The following is a 21600-nucleotide window of genomic DNA, read 5'->3' on the forward strand; positions in this document are numbered from 1 at the left end:
ATCCGAGTTTTTTTAGCACAGGGACTATCTTCTGAATACCTTATGACCACAGGGATCATTTATCCGATTTGGCTTTCAAATTTTGCTTGTTGTGATAAAAAAAAAATGATTTAATTAAAAGCTATTTACAAAAATAATTAACCAAGAATATGGTAAAACACAAATTATTTAAGAACAATCTCTGGCAATGTCGTCGGCTTCTTGATATGATTTTTACCACATGCGCAAAAGGAGTTAAATCCACACAAAATACTTACAAATGCTTTCAAGGGTACAAAGTAGTTGTAGGAAACATGTTTATGCAAGGTCGTTCTCCAAAGTGATTATTTGAAATAATTTAGTTTAAAAACCAAATATTAATTAACTATTTGAAACAAGGTTTAGAAAAGATTGAATTCACAATTTAAAATAAGAAAAACGTTTTAATGAAAACAATTAAGAAGAAATCGATAGTCACATAAAAATTTGGGAAATACCTAGAAATAGGACAATTTCTTAATCTTGGGATAGAAATAGGACATTTTAAATATGCACACGGCATTCATATGCCATATCGGACATAAATAATATTTTTTCTACACCTTAAAATGACCAAATTGTCCTTCCATATAAATGGGTTATCTATAAATTCCAGCTCTCATTTCTCATTTTGTAGAGAGAGAAATAGAGAGGAGAGAGAAAATCTCTCTCCCCCTATTCTAGTTCAAAGAACCCTAACCCACTCATCTTCTTCATCCAAGCGCTCTCTCTCTCTTTCTCTCTTTCTCTATCTCTCTTCTCTCTACATTTTTAATATACACAAGAGCTCTCTTTCTAACCCACTCATCTTCTTCGATTTTTACCTTTTCATTCGTAGGTTTTCTGAACTGGGTTTGCTTAATTTTGGTTTTTGATTGATGAATTTTTAGAGTTGAAGTGATTGGTTTGGTGTTTCTTAGAAGGGACCCAAATTCTTCATTTTTTATTTTTTATTTTTTACCATTTCTCTGGTTTATATGTGGGTTTTCATTTCTTCTGTCATTTCACTCCCTTTGCTCCCTCTCTCGATCCAAATTCACAAGCACTAAAATAAGGTTTGGCTTTTGCTGCAATTAAATGAAAAAAATGTATTAAAGGCCAGTTGCCTTTTGGAGAAGAGATAAATTTTAGGGAAAGGGGAGAAATCAGAGTGGAAAGAAGGAAGAGAGAATGATTGGACGAAACTACTTCGCGTACTCGTTCGCTCTCTTCATATCAAGCTCGCTCATACACTGTATGTACATGACATGCACAGGACATGCACATGCACAAGTTATGCTCACAGATCTAAGCTCAACCCAAAAGCCCATAGCTCACAGCTCTCTCTTCGAAATCAGAAAAAATGATCCTAAACTTTATATGAAGAATCGAAGATTCATTCATTTGAATTTGGTATCAAATTTGATTGGGTTCAAATATTTCAAGGATTTGAAAAATTGCAGTTTGAATGGGCACGAAAGAACCTAAGTGAATCAAACGAAATTGTTTCACGAACTCGTTCGCTTTTTTCGTATTTGCAGGGCTGCCTCTGAATCAAAGGAAAAAGTAGTAAGCTACATTAATGCGAATAGTATCAAAGTAAACACCATCTACACATAAGACACTAGATGCACACCACAAACACATAATATGTACAGTATATGCACATGATATACACAGAGCAAGAGAAACTTTAACGGCAACATATTGGTATAATGGATACAATTAAGGGGTCTTTTGATATGGGTCCAATTTTATAAGCCTGTTTTGAATGGAATCCACTTATATTACATAAGCATAAGTGGGGGCTAGTAAGTACAACAATCATCCATGTCAGCAATTAAAATGCACATAATTTACCAACAAAATTACAACAATTGCCCTTAGACTCCTTTATTAGGTCTCTTGCAGATTAATCTCTTTGTTTATTCAAAAACCTTATCCTCCCATCTTTCAAATTTGTTTGCGTCCGTGTCCAGCGGAAACTTTGTTTTGAATCCTAAATCCGTATGAAGCTATGAAAGCTATAAATTTTCTCCCAGTATATGATGAAAACAGAATAAGCGAAGATCTGATTCTGGCTTCCCGGTATACCTGGAGAACTGGTATTGTAAGTTTGGGTGTTATGTGAACTGAGATATGCTTTGTTGTATCTATTTTTTAATTTCAATTTCAATTGAAAGGGGATATTCTTCATGTTTCCCTTTATTGATTGCACAATAAGATTTGTTTGTAATCTCATATAATGTTATTTTGTCATTATCTGGACATAGTTCGTAAATATACTTTCTAATTGTATAAGGATAGGTACTTTCAAATTGTTGATAAAAAATGGATGTCGGTAATTTTCCTACATCTTAGGTAGTTTAAAACCGTCCCAAACAATAATATATCTGTACAACTAATGGTGAATGTAAAAGTCATATTCTACAATGATAGCATAATAAATATATAGTCTTCACAGATTGCATAAGTCATATGACATGTAAGTAGATAATGGAAAAAAGAAGAATATGAGTAAACTAAAAAGTCGAAGGCATCATTTTATTACATTGATAAAAAAAATAATAAATAAATAAAAAATAAAAAAAAACATGTGTTCATATATTTGAAAAAAAAAAAATATTCCAAATGGCAATGGAGATGTATGTCAAATAGGGGCGTTGCAAGTTTTCCGATTGTGGCGTGTAGCATCACCAGACCTACTGCACTTGTTGGGGCATGTTTCTTCCCCAATAGATTTTAGTCTTTTAACTTTTGGTCTACCTGGGGGCCTCTTTGTCAATGGGGGTTCTATCACAAACTCCTGACTCATAGATTGTTCATCCTTTTCAATATCAGGTACAAGAATAATGGGATATGAATAAGAAGACTTATAGAAATCTGTTGTGAAATAATCTTCGACATAATCATATGGGTTACCTCCATCTTTCAAAATAGCTGCCAAAGCATGTGCACAAGGGAACCCTTTAATTTGACATTGATAACAAGAACAAGTATGACTTTGTAAGTCCACCATGACAGAATACTCATCTCTGACTTCAAAAATATGTTCACTTGAACGACACACATTCCAATGTCTTCCAACTTCAACCATTTTCATCATTTCGTCATCCATTGTTGGGCATATTGGTGAGGTCCATCTTTCGGCTTCACGTTGCCTATCAGAACTCATCTCCATCAACTTCACACGTATGTTATCAATCATTTGGTAAGTTGGCATCTTGCGTTCATCCAAAATCCAAGAATTGAAGGATTCTACAATATTAGAGCACATCTCACCATATTTTTTCCCCCTGAAGTATGCATTGGACCAGTTTTCTTTAGGTGTGTTATGCAAAAATTTCTGAATTATTGTACCACCATCCTTGATGAGAGTTTTCATTTCCTAATCGAACACAAGTTGGGATGGAGCGTAACAACATTTTGGAACAGGTTAGCAACGACTTCACCATAACTAGAACCCATCTGCTTTGGATATTTACTTTGTATATTCAATTTCAAATGAAATATGCAAAATGCATGTGGTGCTTCTGGAAAAACGGTGGAAACAGCTTCAAGTAAACAACCTTTCCACCAAAGAATGCCCAAAATCAAGAAAATGAGGAATAATGTTGAAACAACTCCAATCACAATGAATTTCTTCCTTTTGCTATGATAGTGACAATAAGAGAACAATAAATTTCTACCGGAAATTAAAGAGTACACTTTTCAAAGAGGCATAACATCAAACACCTTCTATGCATTGGTTTTTTTTTTTTTTTTTTTTTTTTTTTAAATAAAAAGAGAAGGAAGCATATCAATGAGAGATGATAGAAAGGGATTAGGAGGATTAGGATAAAGTCTTCATGTTTGAATTCGCACAGCAAACAACAATAAAGTGGAAAACAATTATAATATACCTGACTTGAAAGCTAATTGGCATTCAATCTGCTGTGTTTTAGTCCTTTGATAGATGGAGAAGGTTGAGTATCGACAAACCACGAAGGAAAAACACGATCATAAAAATTGTACCTAGAGAATAGGTCTTCTGAAGAAATCTGCACGTATAAACACATGTAATTTGTATAGAAAGTTACTAGAAAGTTAAAAGTGATTAAGCCTTCCTTAAAAATAGATTGATAAGAAATTCAAATTCAAAAATTGTTATCAAGAAATCTAGGAGAAAGATGAAAGACCACTGAACAATGAATTTGAACTCTGATAAAAATTTAAAACGTGGGAAATATATGGAGAACGTGCAAAATCTACAGGAGGGTAAAATAGTAATAACAATGCAAAAAAATCAACCTAATCAGAAAAATTGCTGACATGGAATCCTAGTCATTGGAGCTAAGTCAAAACTAACTAAAAATTGGACTAATCCTAATGTTGGGCTATAAAATTGGACCTATTTCAAGTTTCCCCTACAATGAAAACATAATTGTTATGTATATAAGATTACAATGACAGTTTGAAAAGTCTCGTTACGTATATCAACCACCGCTTAACCGTGCACGTGGAAAACATGATACTCATTGTCGTTATTTCACAGACACGCATGATCCTTAACGTCCTTTAAGTTTTTTCTTAATTTTGTTTTTAGCCGAGGCCAACTAGGTTGTGGTCATACTTGCTAAATTTTGAGGCACAACATACGTGCATCATAATTAACTAGTGAGCATTCCCGCTTCTCATATTAAGATGTAGCCATGCACACCACATGCACATTACAAAAAAATATTTCACAAATTTCTACAATTTGACACTTGAACCAGAAATTGTTCCATCCCAATCTTGTAGCACGTCAAAACTTGAAATTTATTCCACAACCCATATGCCCGAACATGAAACACAAACCCTAATTTAACTTCTAAGTATTAATTCATGTTACAAACAACCCATTTATTCCATAAATCATTGATGACGGAACTTGGAACAAAATACCCTACCTTGCTATACCTGTTGAAGCTTCAGTTGCTTGAAAAAATGGAACTTTCGAGCCAAAACAGAAAATATGGTACAAAACCCAGCTCACTCTTCTTACCTCTCTCTCGCATCCCTTTGTTCGAAATTAGAGGTATGAGGTGAACCCAAAGCCCAGCTCACTCTTCTCGCCTCTCTTTGGACTTTCATCTCTTCAAAATCGAAGCTCAGAGATCTGAGGAAGGGAGAGAGTAGAGAGTAGAGAGAGAGAAGGTGAGAGAAGAGAGAGAGAGAGAGAGAGAGAAAGGAAGGGTGAGAGAGTAGAGAAAGAGAGAAATCAGAAAATGGGGGAGAGAGTGAGGAATAACCCATTTATATGTGGGTATTTTAGTAATTTCGGTTTTGTGCATGGTGTGCATAGCTTGTGCATGGCCGGTTTATCCTATTTATGTCCCAAGATTAAGAAATTGTCCTATTTTGGGGTATTTTCCTAAAAAATTTGGAAAACAAATTGTAACAACACACTAGTTTGATAAAATATGAGTAATGAGACACTTAGGTTCAGCCGTCACCTAAACAATTTTATGTAGTTTTACCAATTACTCCTAAATTTGTCTATTTGATCACTTTTTCTCAAGAGGAAGTCACAAGTCATACATTGGAATAATAAATCAAAGTATAAAAATTTCACCAAAATATACAAAAAATAGGGTAAAATATATAATATAAAATCAATTCATCATACACACACAAATGCACCTTTTTTTTTTTTTGTTGACAATAGGGCATAATCCTGAAGGATAAGGAAAGATTATACAAGAATATCACGAGGCCACGAGACCTCAACTATATATGCAACTAGTAAGCCAAGACAAGAAGGTAGAGCTTGCTAAAAAAAAATCTGAACCCAAACAAACCAAATTATCAACAATGAAATTCCTTTCACGGTAGTTATGACGAATTTCACAAAATCAACTTTTGTGCATTAAAGCACGATAATTCAGTACTAAACTTCTCAAAATGTGATTATCCACTTTTACACTTTTGACGTATGATATAAAAAAAATCAGTGTTAAGAGGTCATGTTCATGCTGAAAGGGCCAAACATTTCCAATTCTTCCAATTTTCTTCCTCAATTGGTTTATTTTTTTGCTTGTTCTTCATTTCCAATCATTAAAAATCTCATTTCCCCTTAAGAATATTTAAGAATCAATCAGTCTTCTTATAAAGAAAAACACTTTAAGATTTCACTGGCTTCGCGAATTTTTTCAAAGACGTTAGACATTGTTTCTTAAGAGATGTTATTGAGAATTTAAAAATGTTGTATTGATGATTTAGGGACTGCTTTTAAGATGGCTAGAAACACTTTTGTGAAAATAATTTTGAAACCAATTTTTAGTGAAAATACAAGTGAATCGTGAAAAAGCAATTGAAGTATTTTTGGAACCTTGGAACATTTTGTTTGTTTAAAAAAAATGGTTTTAATTATTTAAAAGCACTTCTAAATGAGTCTTAATAAAGTGCAAGTTGATAAGTTAAAATAGCAATTCCCATAATAATTCTCATTTTTTATTACCAGATTGTACATAAATGGTATGACAGTAAACTCAATCTTTTTATGGCCAAGTACGATAAACTCATTATTCAATAGTGGAATTTGGAAAACTTGAGGCTGAGTTGATTTCTTTAGAAAAATATTTGACTTGTTACATGTGAACTAACAAATTTTACATGTAATTTAAATGGCTTCTTACGATCCTTTTGTTCTTTTCAAAGAGAGATTCTCGAAGCAAGCAGTTGTCCATCCTATTCGCCCAATATATCAGAGCAGATTATATACGTTAACTAAACAATTTACGTGTGTATTAAGTTCAAAATACGTCACGCATAAGCACGTGTGTCGAGAGTAATCTCAACTGCTTTCTTGATCCTCATGCATAAGAATTATACGTTACACCAAAACAACACCAATACAAGCTTTGCTACAATAAATTTATGTACGTAATATGATCACTCATTGTGCTTTTGGGAGTTGTTGTGTTCTAATTGGCTGCATGTTTGAGTATTTTACTTGACGAGTGGTTGCAGGAAGCAAATGAAAGTTTGTATTTCGTTGATTCTGTTACTTCTGTAAAGATTTTGAATTGCTACAGATATCATACATCACTAGGCGATACACGAATGAATGGTTACCTGAATTCGACTCAGCAGTGGAACAACACTCTCCAATGCAACATTCAAGGGAAGGAAGCCCCCAAACTTGTCTAAACTGCAAAGATGCAAATCAGTTTCATTGCGGACTTTCTATAAATGCCAACAAAGCAAGATCTACTTCATCTTCAGACAATAAATTAACGATCAACTCCGCAGTTGATGCATCTGCAGAAAAACCCCTCTCCACCATTTCTTGAATAAGCCTCACCGCCCTTGATATGTCGTTGTTATTGAAAAACCCTCGGATAATTGTGTTGTACGTGCAACCATTTGGAGAACGACCTCTCTCTTCCATTTCCCTTAGCAAGTTTTCTGCCTTACATGTTAGCCCCCCATTACAAAATCCACTAATCATTATATTATATGACCTGACATCAGGTTGAACTCCTTTCGATGACAAACTCCGAAAGAGATCCCATGCATATTCAACTTTTTCAGCTCTGCACAAACCTTGAATAAGAATATTGTAAGTTACAATATTAAAATCCAACTTCTTTTCCTCCATCTCGTCCAACAATTCAACTGCCTCGGGAAATTGTTGGTTTTTACAAAGGCCATCCAGTAAAATAGAATAAGTTTGAGTATTTGGAAGTTGGCCTAAAGCTTGCATTTGAGAGAACAAGTTATGTGCATCTTGTAGTTTTCCCATCTTGCAAAACCCATCTATAAGAGTGTTATAAATAACCATATTTGGAACAATTCCCCTTTGAGACATTTCCAGAAAAAGTATCCGGGCATCATCTATCCTTTTAAGCTTACAATAGCCGTTTATCAATATGCTATAACTACGAGCATTAACCATGCATCCTGTGCTAAATATCTCTTCAAAAACCTTTTTCGCCTCGTCCATTTCTCCTCGCAAACAATACCCATCCATAAACGAATTGTAAGTAATCGTATCAGGTTCGATACCTCTTTGAATCATCATTTCGATCACGCTCCTTGCTTCTTGGACCATTCCCTCTTTACAAAATGTATCAACCAAGACATTAAAGTTGTACACATTTGGAAAGATATGTTTACTCACCATTTCATTCAACAATCTTGTAGTTTCTTTCCAATCCTGTAATTTGCAAACTCCATGAATCAAAGAGTTATAGGTCAAGACATCTGGGGCAATACCCTTACTCTTCATTTCTGAGAAGAGGTTCAGTGCATCCACAACTAGAGTATCTTTGCAAATACTGTCGATAATCGTGCTATAAATAACTATGTTAGGCTTGCAAGCCCCTTCTTCCATCTTCTTAAGCAATTGGATTGCTGCAGTGTTGTTACCTTTTGTGCAAAGACCCTTTACTAGGGTACCGAAAGTAACCACATTCGGCTTAGAATTACCACTGTCCAACATTTTTTTGAAAAGTACTGCTGCCTCAGCCACTCTATTACGGAGAATAAAGCCGTTGATTAGAATATTTAAGGTTGCGACATTTGGTTCAAAACCCAATTTGAAGAAGTTTCCCAAGACTGACAAACCAAACCCCGTTTGGTGCAAACGACAAAAGCAGTTAATGATAATATTCAGAGTATAAACATCAGGACGAATTCCGGACACAACCATTAGGTTATTCAAGGAGATGACTGCCGAGTAATGTTTCAACTTGGCAAGTTGAGTCAAGACTTGGTTGAAAGGGACAACGGAAGGCAGAGGACAACTTTGAAGCATTTCGTCGAACACATTGAGAGCATCTTCGACATTAGTGATTTCAACAAGATGGTGTTGTTGGGTGTTTCTAGATTCGGTCGATTTGGAAGACGGAGAGTGAAACAAAGCCAAGTAATTGTTTAAGAAAACAACAGCAGTAGAAGATTGAAGAAGACAAGGCGGCATACCTCTGAGTCTGAGTCTGCCGGTGGTGTTGCCATAACCAACCTTCAAAGAAGAAGACGCAGCAACCGTTGCCCGCATCATCTTCACCATCTCCAAGTCAGCGGTTCAGTGCGTTAATCCTCCACAGCTGAGATCCACTATACAGAAGCAGTTTTGGACAGGATGAATTATGGAGGGAAGTATCTGATTCAACCGCAAAAGGTCGTGGTCATGGAAAGTCTTGCCTATATCAAAAGATCCCTTCTCTCCAAAAGGTCTGGGCCAAAAGTACCGTGAACCGAATCGAATCCGTACCAAACCTAATTGGTTTGGTTTTATTTAAAAACCAAAAGATCCCTTCTCTCCAAAAGGTCTCGGTCACACCAGATGGAGTCCGCAGCATCTCCTCAAATTTTTTATTTTTTTATTTTTTTAATACTTTTCCAAGTGTGCTCTGTAAAATATAAAAAATATTTAAAAAATAAAAGGGAATTTTAACGAAAAGCTCATGTTACTGTTTACTTTAACGAAAAATCATATTTTTACACTAAAATGTCAATCCTAATACTATTCACTTTACATTTTATTTTGTCCTTATCGTTAAAACCCAAAGTTTTAATCCCTTTTTATTAGTTTTCCTAAAATAAAAAGGGTGAGGATGATAATCTCTCTTCAAATATTATATACCCAGAAAGCTATTTGACCTATATGTGGCTTCCTTCAAAATGCAACACGTGTCCATTCAATTACTAACCTTAACTCGATTAACTCCTTGGCCCAAAACCTCTATTAACACCTTATTTATCTCTTAATTTTTTTTTTTTTTTAAAAAAAAAAATTCAAGAAACAAACTCCAACGTGGAGAATTCGAAGTCCCACTCATCACTTATCTGCTCACTCCACTTTGTCTCACTTTCTCAGTTCCCAAACACTCTTTTTCCCACTCCATCAAACTCCCGAGAAATTTTATACCCCAAAATGAATCCCAACCCCAATCCGAGAAATCCAACCATCACAATGCGATCCCAGTGGCGAAGCCAGGATTTGTTGGGAGGAGGGACTAACTTTCGAAAGGTAAATGTTCTCAAACAAATGTAAACAACCAAATCCTTTTAGATGGTAAACAATATTAATGTCGTTATTAATTTATCAATACAAATAAGTTATAATAGTTGATGACGATGTTTTATGTTATGAAAACATCATATAATAAGTTCATTATCAATAAAAACAAAGATATATCTCTCAATATCAACAACTATACTATTACGCAATCATTAATCTACCATTTCAATGAAAGTGTACGGATTCTCCAACATTTACTAGTGAGGGGAATTACTTAATATATCCCACCTTAATGACTAACTTTTATTAAGACGTCACTATTTTCCTGTTATTTTTCTAGTCACAGCCTCTTCAAATAAGAAGTTGTAACTCCCACAAGCTTAAATTCACAACTTCTTTGAGATGGTTGATTTACAATTGAAAGGAATGAGCTCCATGAGACCACTTCAAGTAAGTGACAATTTTTTTTTTTAACTAGATAATGTCGTTTGTTCAAAAAAAAAAAAAAAAAAAAAAAAAAAAAAAAAACCATAATGGCGTATGGCACATTGTGTTATTATTTTAGACAAATCCAAGCTCAAATAAAGATTACATAGACAATTAATAGTTCAGCTGTGATTAACATTCTAATAATACAACAAGTCAAATCATATTACAAGAGGAAACATTTTTTTTTTCACATCCGTGTATATATATTACATTCTCACACCCTTTAGTTTAGATAATATCGTATGTATTTAAAAAAAACGTATATTATCTGTACAAACTCTTTTTAGTTAGGCTCCTAGTGGGTCCCTTGTTGTTTTGTTCTTCGTTTTAACGAAACGAACCGTTTCATTTAACTTCTTTTTTCATTCCAGGTCCAAAACCACGTCGTTTGACCTGGGTTTCTTAAAAAGAAGGGTGATTTGCTGCCCATCGCAACCCAGCGCAGCGCCGCAACAGTGCACAGCAAAGCAGCAGTAGCAATAAGCAGAGGGGTGGAATCTCACCTCAAGGCTTGATTTCCAGCAAGGGAAAGGACGGCCACCACTCCCTGTCCCTCTATAGCTTCGCCTATTCCCAATCATCACTTCTCTTCTCACTTTCTCTCATTTTCCCAATTTCCAAACACTCTTTTTCCCACTCCAACAAACTCTCGGAAAACTTTTATATCTGCCAAAAGAAATCCTGACCCCAATCCCAAAAACCCGATAACCTTCCCCAGGAATCCATTTCCAACATGAAACAGTCCTAGTCTTTGAACTCCGACGACTCAGCATACGCCGACTCGCCCTTCTAATTCCACTCCACAATCCGATTCGAAGCCTTCAACACCCCGCCTTACGACTCCTTCGAGAAATCGTAGGAGAAGCCGGTCGACAACTCCAATGCAATCATGGTCGTGACAAGTTCACCGGTACTCGTCGCTCGTTTCTTGGATTTTTTTTGCTTCAAAATTTTAGGAGATAACAAAGGAGTTAACAGAGAGATTAGGAATGACAAAGGAGTTAACAGAGTTAAGGTTATAGTAAGTGAATCCACAAAGAGGCTAAATGACTTTTTGGGTGCAGAAGATTTGAACTGACTTTGGGCATGGCCAGCTCCCATAGTGTGCCGGGTTGTGTGTACAAGGCCCTAGAACAAATTCATCGTCATAGGCTGACTAGCGATTACTAGCGATTCTGGCTATTGAGGACAGGTTTTTGTAGTTAGCTCACCCTCGCGGGATCGTAACACTCTGTCCCAGCCATTGTAGCACGTGTATTTCGCCCAAGGCATAAGGTGGACTATTTCACCTTTCACCAATTTATGAGGTCAATACAATGGTATTAATATGTTTGCAGCCTTACTTCTTCGTCTTTCTGTGTGGGCGATTGATGTAGGGTGACAGAGAAAAGAAATAGGATATAGTATCTCCTACTGTGAGGAAATACCTAAAAACACAAAATAAAGGTCGAGCAATCTCATAAGAGAAAGGCACTAAAATGACATAAAAAACTCTTTCAATATTTCATTATATGCCCCCACATTCTAGCAAGAATTGGGTTTTACAGTCACTTTGTAACATACATTCAAAAACTGAAAAGACAACAAAAGTAAAATAAGAATTGGGAATCTGCATGAGCTTTGTATTTTTGACTTGTTTTGAGAAGGTTCTTGTGAGTCATGCTATGGACTTGCTTGACATTGTCAACAAAATTTTTAACGTTGCCACTAATTCTTTTCGTGTTTGGGACAAGAGCAAGATCAATTGGTGCTCGCGGAATTACGCCATAGACAATATAGAAGGGACACTGTCTAATGCTACAATTGACAAAACGACTGTAGGCTAACTCTGCAACTACAACCACAACCGCCACCATCGTTGTTGTCGTCACCCCTACCACTATTGTTACCTTTTCAGCCAAACACCACACCCCTTTAGTGGCATCACTACCACCATCACAACCATTGTCCTCGCCATCGTTCTCGTCGTCATCTCCACACAACCATGTCCATTTTTGTTATTATATACAATTATATCACTTTACATTAAAATATAGGAAACTTTAACGAAAAGCTCCTGATACTGTTCATTTTAACGAAAAACCACATTTTTACACTAAAAAGTCAACCCTGGTACTATTCACTTTACCCTTTATTTTGTCTTTATCATTAAAACTTAATAAAGTTTTAAAGTCATTTTTATTAGTTTTCCTTAAAATATATCAAACACTTTTACACTACTTTTCATAATCATAACATTGTAAATAATACGGTTTATCAAATGTTCAATAGTTTTATTTTGCAACTGATTATTCTTAAGATACAGTAGAAGCAGTTTTTAAAAAAGCACAACAATTCCAAACTAATCCTTAGCAAAGAAAAAATGTCACATCCTGACCCGGGGCGGACCACTTCCCCGGCCCGCTCCACCACCGTAACACGATATTGTCCGCTTTGGGCTTACCATTCCCTCACGGTTTTGTTTTTGGGAACTCACGAGCAACTTCCCAGTGGGTCACCCATCATGGGATTGCTCTAGCCCCCTTCTCGCTTAACTTCGGAGTTCCTACGGAACCCGAAGCTAGTGAGCTCCCAAAAGGCCTCGTGCTAGGTAGGGATGGGAATATACATTTAAGGATCACCCCTGGGCGATATGGGATGTCACAATCCACCCCCCTTAGGGGCCCGACGTCCTCGTCGGCACACCACGACCAAGGTTAGGCTCTGATACCAAATGTCACATCCCGATGGGATTGCTCTAGCCCCCTTCTCGCTTAACTTCGGAGTTCCTACGGAACCTGAAGCCAGTGAGCTCCCAAAAGACCTCGTGCTAGGTAGGGATGGGAATATACATTTAAGGATCACCCCTGGGCGATGTGGGATGTCACAAAAAGATCTCTCAATAACCGATTTACAACTTCAGTTTGCCCGTCAATTTGAGGATGATAGGTACCGCTGAAGTTCATATGAGTTTAGCTAATCTCCACATGCTTCTCTAAAAATGACTCCAAAACTTGTGTCTTGATCAGAAACAATTGAACTCAGTAATTCATGAAGTCGGCACTATGAAAGAATAGCTCAGCAACTTTCGAAGCATCTGTTGTCTTCTTACAGGCAAATAAAGTGAGCTATTTTAGAAAATCAATTGACCCCACCAAAATTGAGTCTACACCATGCTGAGTGTGACGCAAACCCAAAACCATATCCATGCTTATATCCACCTGTGGTTGCAAAATAGGCAATGACATGTACTCAGGGCCAGCCCTGAGGGTAGTCTATGTAGGTGCCCGTCCAGGACCCTCACTTTAGAGGGGCCTCAAAAAATTTTGTACATCCTGTAAATAACATATATATAATGAAAAAGTAAGCGATTCAGTTATGTAAATCAGATTTGAAGCCCTTGACCTGCTCGACACCCCGCCTTATGAATCCTTTGAGAACTCGTAGGAGAAGCCGGTCGACAACTCTAATGCAATCATGGTCGTGATAAGTTCCAGTACTCGTTGTTTCTTGGAAAAAAATTTTCTTCAAAATTTTAGGGGATAACAAAGCAGTTAACAGAGAGTTTGGGAATAACAAAGGAGTTAACAGAGTTAAGGTTAGTAAGTGAATGACAGAGGTTGCATTTTTAAAGAATCCACAGAGAGGCTAAATGACTTTTTGGGTGGAGAAGTTTTGAACTACGCAAGTAGTGAACTATTTCACCTTTCACCAATTTATGAGGTCAATATAATGGCATTAATATGTTTGTAACCTCACTTCTTTGTCTTTCTGTGTGGGCGATTGATGCAGAGTGAAAGTGAAAAGAAACGAAAACTAAAATATAGGATCCACTATCTCCCAGTGTAAGGAGATACATAAAAACTCAAAACAAAGGCTAAACAATCTCATAAGAGAAAGGCACTAAAATGACATAGAAAACTCTTTCAATATTTCATTCGTAATAAAAAATCCAATCTGCCCCACCTTCCAGCATGAAGTGGGTTTTATATTCACTTTTTAGCATACATTCAGAAATTGATAAGACAATAAGTAAATCATAGAAAACTGAAAACTACATAATGCCCTGGCTGTTATTAAGTGCTAATGATGGCTGCTAGAAGTGCTACTGAATGGTTTTAGTCTTTTACTTTACCCTATGGCTGCATAAATACACTGGCCAACAAATTTGCATCATCCTTTTGGGGTTGGAGAGAATTCATCTCAAATTTGCATGTCCACTATAGTCGATCTCCCCTCTGAATAGTATGAGGTGTTTCACATTAAATACATCTGAAGCACAAATATGGCTTGGTAACTTCAGGCGATAATCATTGGGGTAAATCTTTTCAAGAATTTTATATGGCCGAATCTGTTGTGCAAACCCGGATAGCACCAAATCAATTTTTGGAACCAACTCAAGCTAACCCACAGGAAATATATCAAATATAGTGCAAGAACAAAATATAAAAGACACCAAGATTTTAACAAGGTTCCTCAACCGTCAGTGTAACTGGAGTATGTCCTCGGAGCAGTAGGAGCTCACCCAATAATCCACTATCAACCAAATGGGAGTTTACAAAGTGTTGGCAATCTCACAACCCTTAACCCCAATACACCCAAAAGCCCTCACACACCAAAGAAACAAATAGAGAAGAAAAATAGTGATTAATTTCTTCTCTATACAAAGCTCAAAGCTATTACAATTACTTTGATGGATGATTACTAACCAAAGAGAAGAGCACCTTCTTCTCTTCGAAATGGGGTTGCTGCTCCAGATTTCTTCTTCTTCTCTGCCCTCTGTTTTCAGCTCTCACTCTCTCCCTCAAAACAATGAGGATAATTGCTATCCTTTAATTAAAACCCCAAAGCCATCCGTGGCTTTTCCCATGGGTCAAGACAAAAAACAATTCCATGTTTTCCTCCCCAAACCAAGGAAGACACAATGATGTTGTCCACCTTTTTTTTTCTTTTCAACAAACATCATCATTCCACTTGGCCACTAATACAACAATCTCCACCTTGGCCAAGTTCCGAAAACGCCATGATAAGCCAACCAACACAATTGACACACAACATCACTCCCAATCACTAGCAAGAGAACAACTCATGCCGAGCCAAATGCTCCAAAACTCCTACTGCTCAACGCCTTCTTTATATAGGCAAAATGTGAGCCAAGTTCAAGCAATGAACAAACTTGGCTACACCAACAACCTTAGTCAACATATCAGCGGGGTTGTCTTTAGTTGGAATCTTCTGGAGAATGATTTCTCCTTCACCAACAACTTCACGAACAAAGTGATAACGCACATCTATGTGCTTGGTCCTCGCATGATGAACCTGATACTTAGCCAAATAAATGGCACTTTGACTATCACAATGCACCTCCACCTGCTTCTGATCAACCCCCAAATCTCTAATCAGCCCATGTATCCAAATGGCCTCCTTTATAGCTTCAGTAACTGCCATATATTCAGCCTCTGTAGTAGACAAAGCAACAGACGACTGCAAAATGGACCTCCAACAAACTGGCCCTTTAGCCATAGTAAACACATAGCCTGTAGTAGACTTCCTTCCATCTAGATCACCTGCATAATCTGAATCAACATAACCAACTGCAAAATGACCAATACCAGAGTCATCTCTCTCAAAGCATAAACCAACGTCTTGAGTACCATGGAGATATCTCAATATCCATTTAGCTGCTTGCCAATGCTCTTTACCTGGATTATGCATATATCGACTCACCATGCCAACTGCATGAGCAATATCCGGTCTAGAGCATACCATTGCATACATCAAACTACCAACCAAATTTGCATATGGTATATCTTTCATTTGCAGCTTCTCTTTATCAGTTTTAGGACACTGTAGAGAACTTAATTTAAAATGAGGAGCCAAAGGGGTACTAACCGGTTTAGTTGAATCATGAACTCCAAACTTCCGAATCAACTTCTCAAGGTATTGTCTTTGATTCAAACAAACCAAACCCTTCTCTCTGTCTCTAGTGATCTCCATGCCAAGGATCTTCTTTGCTTCACCAAGATCCTTCATCTCGAACTCATTCTTCATTTGCTTCTTCAATTTCTCAATCTCTTCGACATTCTTTGAGGCAATCAACATATCATCAACATATATCAATAAATAAATGAAAGACCCATCTTGCAACTTCTTGAAGTACACACAATGATCATATTGACTTCTAGAATAATTTTGGCCTCTCATAAATTTATCAAACCTCAAATACCATTGCCTTGGAGATTGCTTCAAGCCATAAAGTGATTTCTTCAATTTGCAAAACAAATTTTCTTTCCCTTTCACTTTATACCCATCCGGTTGACACATATAAATCTCTTCATTCAAATCACCATGTAGGAAAGCCGTCTTCACATCAAGTTGCACAAGCTCAAGATCATATTGTGCAACAAGAGCTAACATAATACGAATTGAGGAGTGCTTCACAACTGGAGAAAATATTTCGTTGTAGTCAATGCCCTCCTTTTGTGCATACCCTTTAGCAACTAATCTTGCTTTGAATCTCACATTGCTTTTCTCATCAGCATCTTCCTTCTTGACATACACCCATTTGCAACCAATAGCTTTCTTACCCTTAGGCAATTTAGCTAACTCCCAAGTCTTGTTTTTCATGAGAGAATTCATCTCGTCGCCCATGGCATTGCACCACTTCTCCTTTTCTTCACTCTCAATGGCTTCCTCAAAATTGGATGGAATCTCATCAGTGATAATAGGAAGAGCAAAAGCAACATAGTCACTATACCGAGCTGGCTTGGTAATTTGTCTTTTTCCTCTGTTCTTGGCAATAGACTCTTGAGGTGAAACTTGCTCTTCAACTTGAATAGAATCTTCAAGTTCAACTTCTTCAACATCCTCATGGTCTCCCACTTCTTCACTTGTAGTGGCTTCGACATCAGCGGAAATAGGATTTGAAGTACTAGAGGCAACTTTCTCAAGCTCCACCTGTTGGACATCTTTCACATTCTTTTCAGAGTCTCTGACATATTTTCTTCATCAAATGTCACATCTCTGCTGATTACAAGTTTCTTCATCTCCGGGCACCATAACCTGTAACCTTTGACACCACTACTAAAACCAAGAAAGATAGCCTTTTTGGCTCTAGGATCAAGTTTATTTTCAGTTACATGAAAATAAGCAGGTGAACCAAAAATACGAATATAGTCATAATCAGAAGAGGGTTTTCCAAACCATACCTCCATTGGCGTCTTACCCTGAACAGCAGCTGAGGGTAATCGGTTGATGATGTGACATGCATAAGTAACTGCCTCTGCCCAAAACGACTTGCTCAAACCCGACTGAGACAACATGCATCTAACCTTCTCAAGCAAGGTTCGATTCAATCTTTCTGCAACTCCATTTTGTTGTGGAGTTCCCCGGACACTAAAATGTCTCACAATCCCTTCCTCTTTGCAAACTTTAAAGAAAGGGTCGGATGTGTATTCACCACCATTATCCGATCTCAGAATCTTAATCTTTCTCCCAGTCTGGTTCTCAACCATTTTCTTCCAACCCAAGAAAATGCTCAACACCTCACTTTTGTGCTTCATAGTGTAGACCCAAGACCTTCTTGAATAATCATCAACAAAGGTCACGAACCAATGTCTACCACTCAAAGAGGGAGTCTTTGTAGGACCCCAAACATCCGAATGCACATAATCAATAATGCCCTTCGTCTGATGTACAGCAGTACCAAACTTCACTCTAGTTTGCTTTCCCAAGACACAATGCTCGCAGAAATCAAGCTTACAAGTCGTGGCACCTTTTAGAAGACCTTGTTTCACAAGCCCTTGTAGAGCTTTCTCACCGGCATGGCCTAATCTCATATGCCACAATCTAGTAGTATCAGAATCGGATGTGCCCATATTTTCTGAGACTACAGATGCTTCTCCTGTCACAGTGCTTCCTTGCAATAAATACAAATGGCCATATCGAGGAGCTTTCATCACAACAAGTGCACCATAAGTCACCTTCAATGTCTGCCCATCTGAATGAAACCTGAAGCCCTTGGCTTCCAAAGTTCCCAAAGAAATAAGATTTTTCTTCAAATTCGGTACATATCGAACACCTGTCAACTCTTTAACCATGCCATCATGCAACTTCAAACGAACTGTACCAATCCCTTTTGTTGTGCAAGGATTGTCATCTCCCATGAACACAACACCGCCATCAAACTCTTTCAAGCTTGAAAACCAATCCTTGTGAGGAGTCATATGATGAGTACAACCCGTATCCAACACCCACTTAGTAGCACAATCAAATGATGAGGAAGTGGTTAAAGCAAAATCAGAAAAATCTGTTTCAACCTCAGCAACATTAGCTTCAGAACTTTCTTTGCCTTTGGTCTTCAATCTAGGACAATCTTTCTTCCAATGGCCCTTATTACGACAAAAGGCACATTCATCCCTTTCCAAAGGTTTTCTACCTTTAAAGTTTCCTCTAGGTTGAGACTGTGATTTTTTCCTGCTAGAAGAGGATCTCCTCTCCGATGATCTACCTCTAACAAATAAAGCTTCAGAGGTACTATCATGATTTTTATCTCTATGCCTCATTTCATAATTCATCAAGGCATTTGACACATCTTCAAATTTCACAGTTTGTTTACCATGCATAATAGTGGTAACAAAATGCTCATAAGAGTCCGGCAAGGAATTCAACAATATTAAGGCCTTATCTTCATCCTTAATATCCTCATCTAAATTTAACAAGTCGGCAATCAACTTATTAAAAGCATCAAGGTGTCTAATCATTTTTGTACCTTCTTTGTATTGGAAGCGGTAGAGCTTTTTCTTCAAGTGTAGCCGGTTCTCTGCACTCTTCGTCATATACTTGTCTTCCAATTTTTGCCACAACACACTTGCCAAAGTCTCCCGCATCACAAAATACTTCTGAGTTTTTGCAAGGCACAACCGAATTGAAGAGCAAGCCCACAAATTTAATTTCTCCCATTCCATTTTCGACATAGCTTCAGGCTTCTCTCCCAAGGCGGCAAGAAGATCTTGTTGAGCCAACACATCTTTAACCTCACATTGCCACATCCCAAAGTTGTTTGTGTCATCAAACTTTTCAACTTCGAACTTTGCATTTTGCACCGTAGTTCTTGCAAACCCGGAGCTGCTTCCAAAAGGATTCTCATCTTGCCCGTCTGACATCTTTGGCAACTAGACAGTACCCAAGAGCAACCAGTGCTCTGATACCAATTGTTGTGCAAACCCGGATAGCACCAAATCAATTTTTGGAACCAACTCAAGCTAACCCACAGGAAATATATCAAATATAGTGCAAGAACAAAATATAAAAGACACCAAGATTTTAACGAGGTTCCTCAACAGTCAGTGTAACTGGAGTACGTCCTCGGAGCAGTAGGAGCTCACCCAATAATCCACTATCAACCAAATGGGAGTTTACAAAGTGTTGGCAATCTCACAACCCTTAACCCCAATACACCCAAAAGCTCTCACACACCAAAGAAACAAATAGAGAAGAAAAATAGTGATTAATTTCTTCTCTATACAAAGCTCAAAGCTATTACAATTACTTTGATGGATGATTACTAACCAAAGAGAAGAGCACCTTCTTCTCTTCGAAATGGGGTTGCTGCTCCAGATTTCTTCTTCTTCTCTGCCCTCTGTTTTCAGCTCTCACTCTCTCCCTCAAAACAATGAGGATAATTGCTATCCTTTAATTAAAACCCCAAAGCCATCCGTGGCTTTTCCCATGGGTCAAGACAAAAAACAATTCCATGTTTTCCTCCCCAAACCAAGGAAGACACAATGATGTTGTCCACCTTTTTTTTTCTTTTCAACAAACATCATCATTCCACTTGGCCCCTAATACAACACAATCTTCTTTTGCACATAATTTGTTATAATCTTTAGCTAAAAAACAATCCTTCATCAAAACTGCCCAAACAAAATCTCCCACATCAAACTCGACCATTTGCCTTTTAGAATCTACATGAGCTTTGTATTTATGACTTGTTTCATGAAGGTGCTTGTGAGTCATGCTAGGGACCTGCTTGATATTGTCAACAAAAATTTCAGCGTTGCCACTAATTCTATTCATGATTGGGGCAAGAGCAAGATCAACTATTGCTCACAGAATTAAGCCATAAACAATATAGAAAGGACACGGTCTGATGCTAACAGAATGATTGTAGGCAAACTCTGCAATACTTAACTTCTTGTCTAATGACTTCAAAATGGTCACCCACTACGGCCAAGTTTGGTTTGCTTTTTTTTTTTTTTTTTCACCAAAATCTGCTTCACTTTAAAGTTAAGTAGTAAAAAATGTTTGGTAAAGCCAAAATATCTTGCTTATTTTAAAAGTAATGGCCTTTAGACAATAATTTTTAAAAGCAGCATGTAGGTTGCTTTTAAAGGTTGATTTACTAAAAAGCGGAGTTGAGCCTTTAATGAATATTTTAATTCATGCAATACGCCCATTAATTTTAAAGAATGACATTATTTATCTTTAGAGAACAAAGTGATCACCACGGGTCCACCTACCACTACAAACGCTAACCTCTTACACCACCATTGTCATTACCACCACCACCACACGACCCACACCACAGTCGCGCCACCACCACCATCAATACAAACACCACCACAGCCATACCCACTGTGAAACCCCATCCCCAAATAAATTGTAATTTTACATTTATTTTAACAATTTATGAAATTACAATTCTACACTATATCTCTAACCAATCCGGATCTACTTTTTAGATTTTCTCTAAAATTCCCTCTTTTCTCTGCCTACCACGTGGCAAACCCTCACCTTATCTCTCCTTCTTTCTCTTCTCCTCGAGCACTCTCCCTTTCACTCGTAAATCTCTCTCGTAGCTCACTCTCTCCCTTTCCCGATCGACACCCACACACCCAGACACCCCAACACCCAAGGAAATCCATCGACGCGACACCACCATACTCACCACCATGGTAGCACTTTCTCTCTCTCTCTTTCTCTCTCTCTCTCTCTCTCTCTCTCTCTCTCTCTCTTTCTCTTTCTCTCTCTCTCTCTTCTCACCTCTGTGGAACACAGAGAACCCCTGGCGAGCCATAGTGTTCAAACCCAAGTTCGGCCACCTCCGACCATTTCGCGGCAAATCAAAGGTACCAAACACCCCC

At 37.5% G+C, this 21600-nt stretch overlaps 3 protein-coding genes across 3 annotated transcripts in view; all 3 read right to left on the minus strand.

Annotated features, from left to right (window-relative positions):
* Positions 1-2647: 2647 nt before the first annotated feature.
* LOC137742863 (uncharacterized) lies at positions 2648-3220 on the minus strand. The gene has a single exon (XM_068482807.2). It carries the CDS (start codon positions 3218-3220, stop codon positions 2648-2650), a length of 573 nt encoding a protein of 190 aa, XP_068338908.2.
* A 518-nt stretch (positions 3221-3738) lies between these two features.
* LOC137743826 (uncharacterized) lies at positions 3739-10507 on the minus strand. The gene is made up of 2 exons (XM_088679971.1): positions 7096-10507; positions 3739-4037 (listed from the first exon to the last, which is right to left on the minus strand). The coding sequence occupies exon 1, from the start codon at positions 9032-9034 to the stop codon at positions 7193-7195; it is 1842 nt and encodes a 613-aa protein (XP_088536097.1). The 5' UTR covers positions 9035-10507; the 3' UTR covers positions 3739-4037; positions 7096-7192.
* Positions 10508-10522: 15 nt separating this feature from the next.
* Positions 10523-21600, minus strand: part of LOC137743066 (uncharacterized) — a 31475-nt gene continuing 20397 nt past the window's right edge. The window contains exon 4 of the mRNA XM_088679972.1: positions 10523-11419. The gene's annotated coding sequence lies outside the window, so the exon portion shown is untranslated. The remainder of the gene's footprint in view (positions 11420-21600) is intronic.

Source organism: Pyrus communis, chromosome 11 (genome assembly GCF_041283825.1).
Source record: "Pyrus communis isolate YQ-2024b chromosome 11, ASM4128382v1, whole genome shotgun sequence".
Classification (NCBI taxonomy): Eukaryota; Viridiplantae; Streptophyta; class Magnoliopsida; order Rosales; family Rosaceae; genus Pyrus; species Pyrus communis.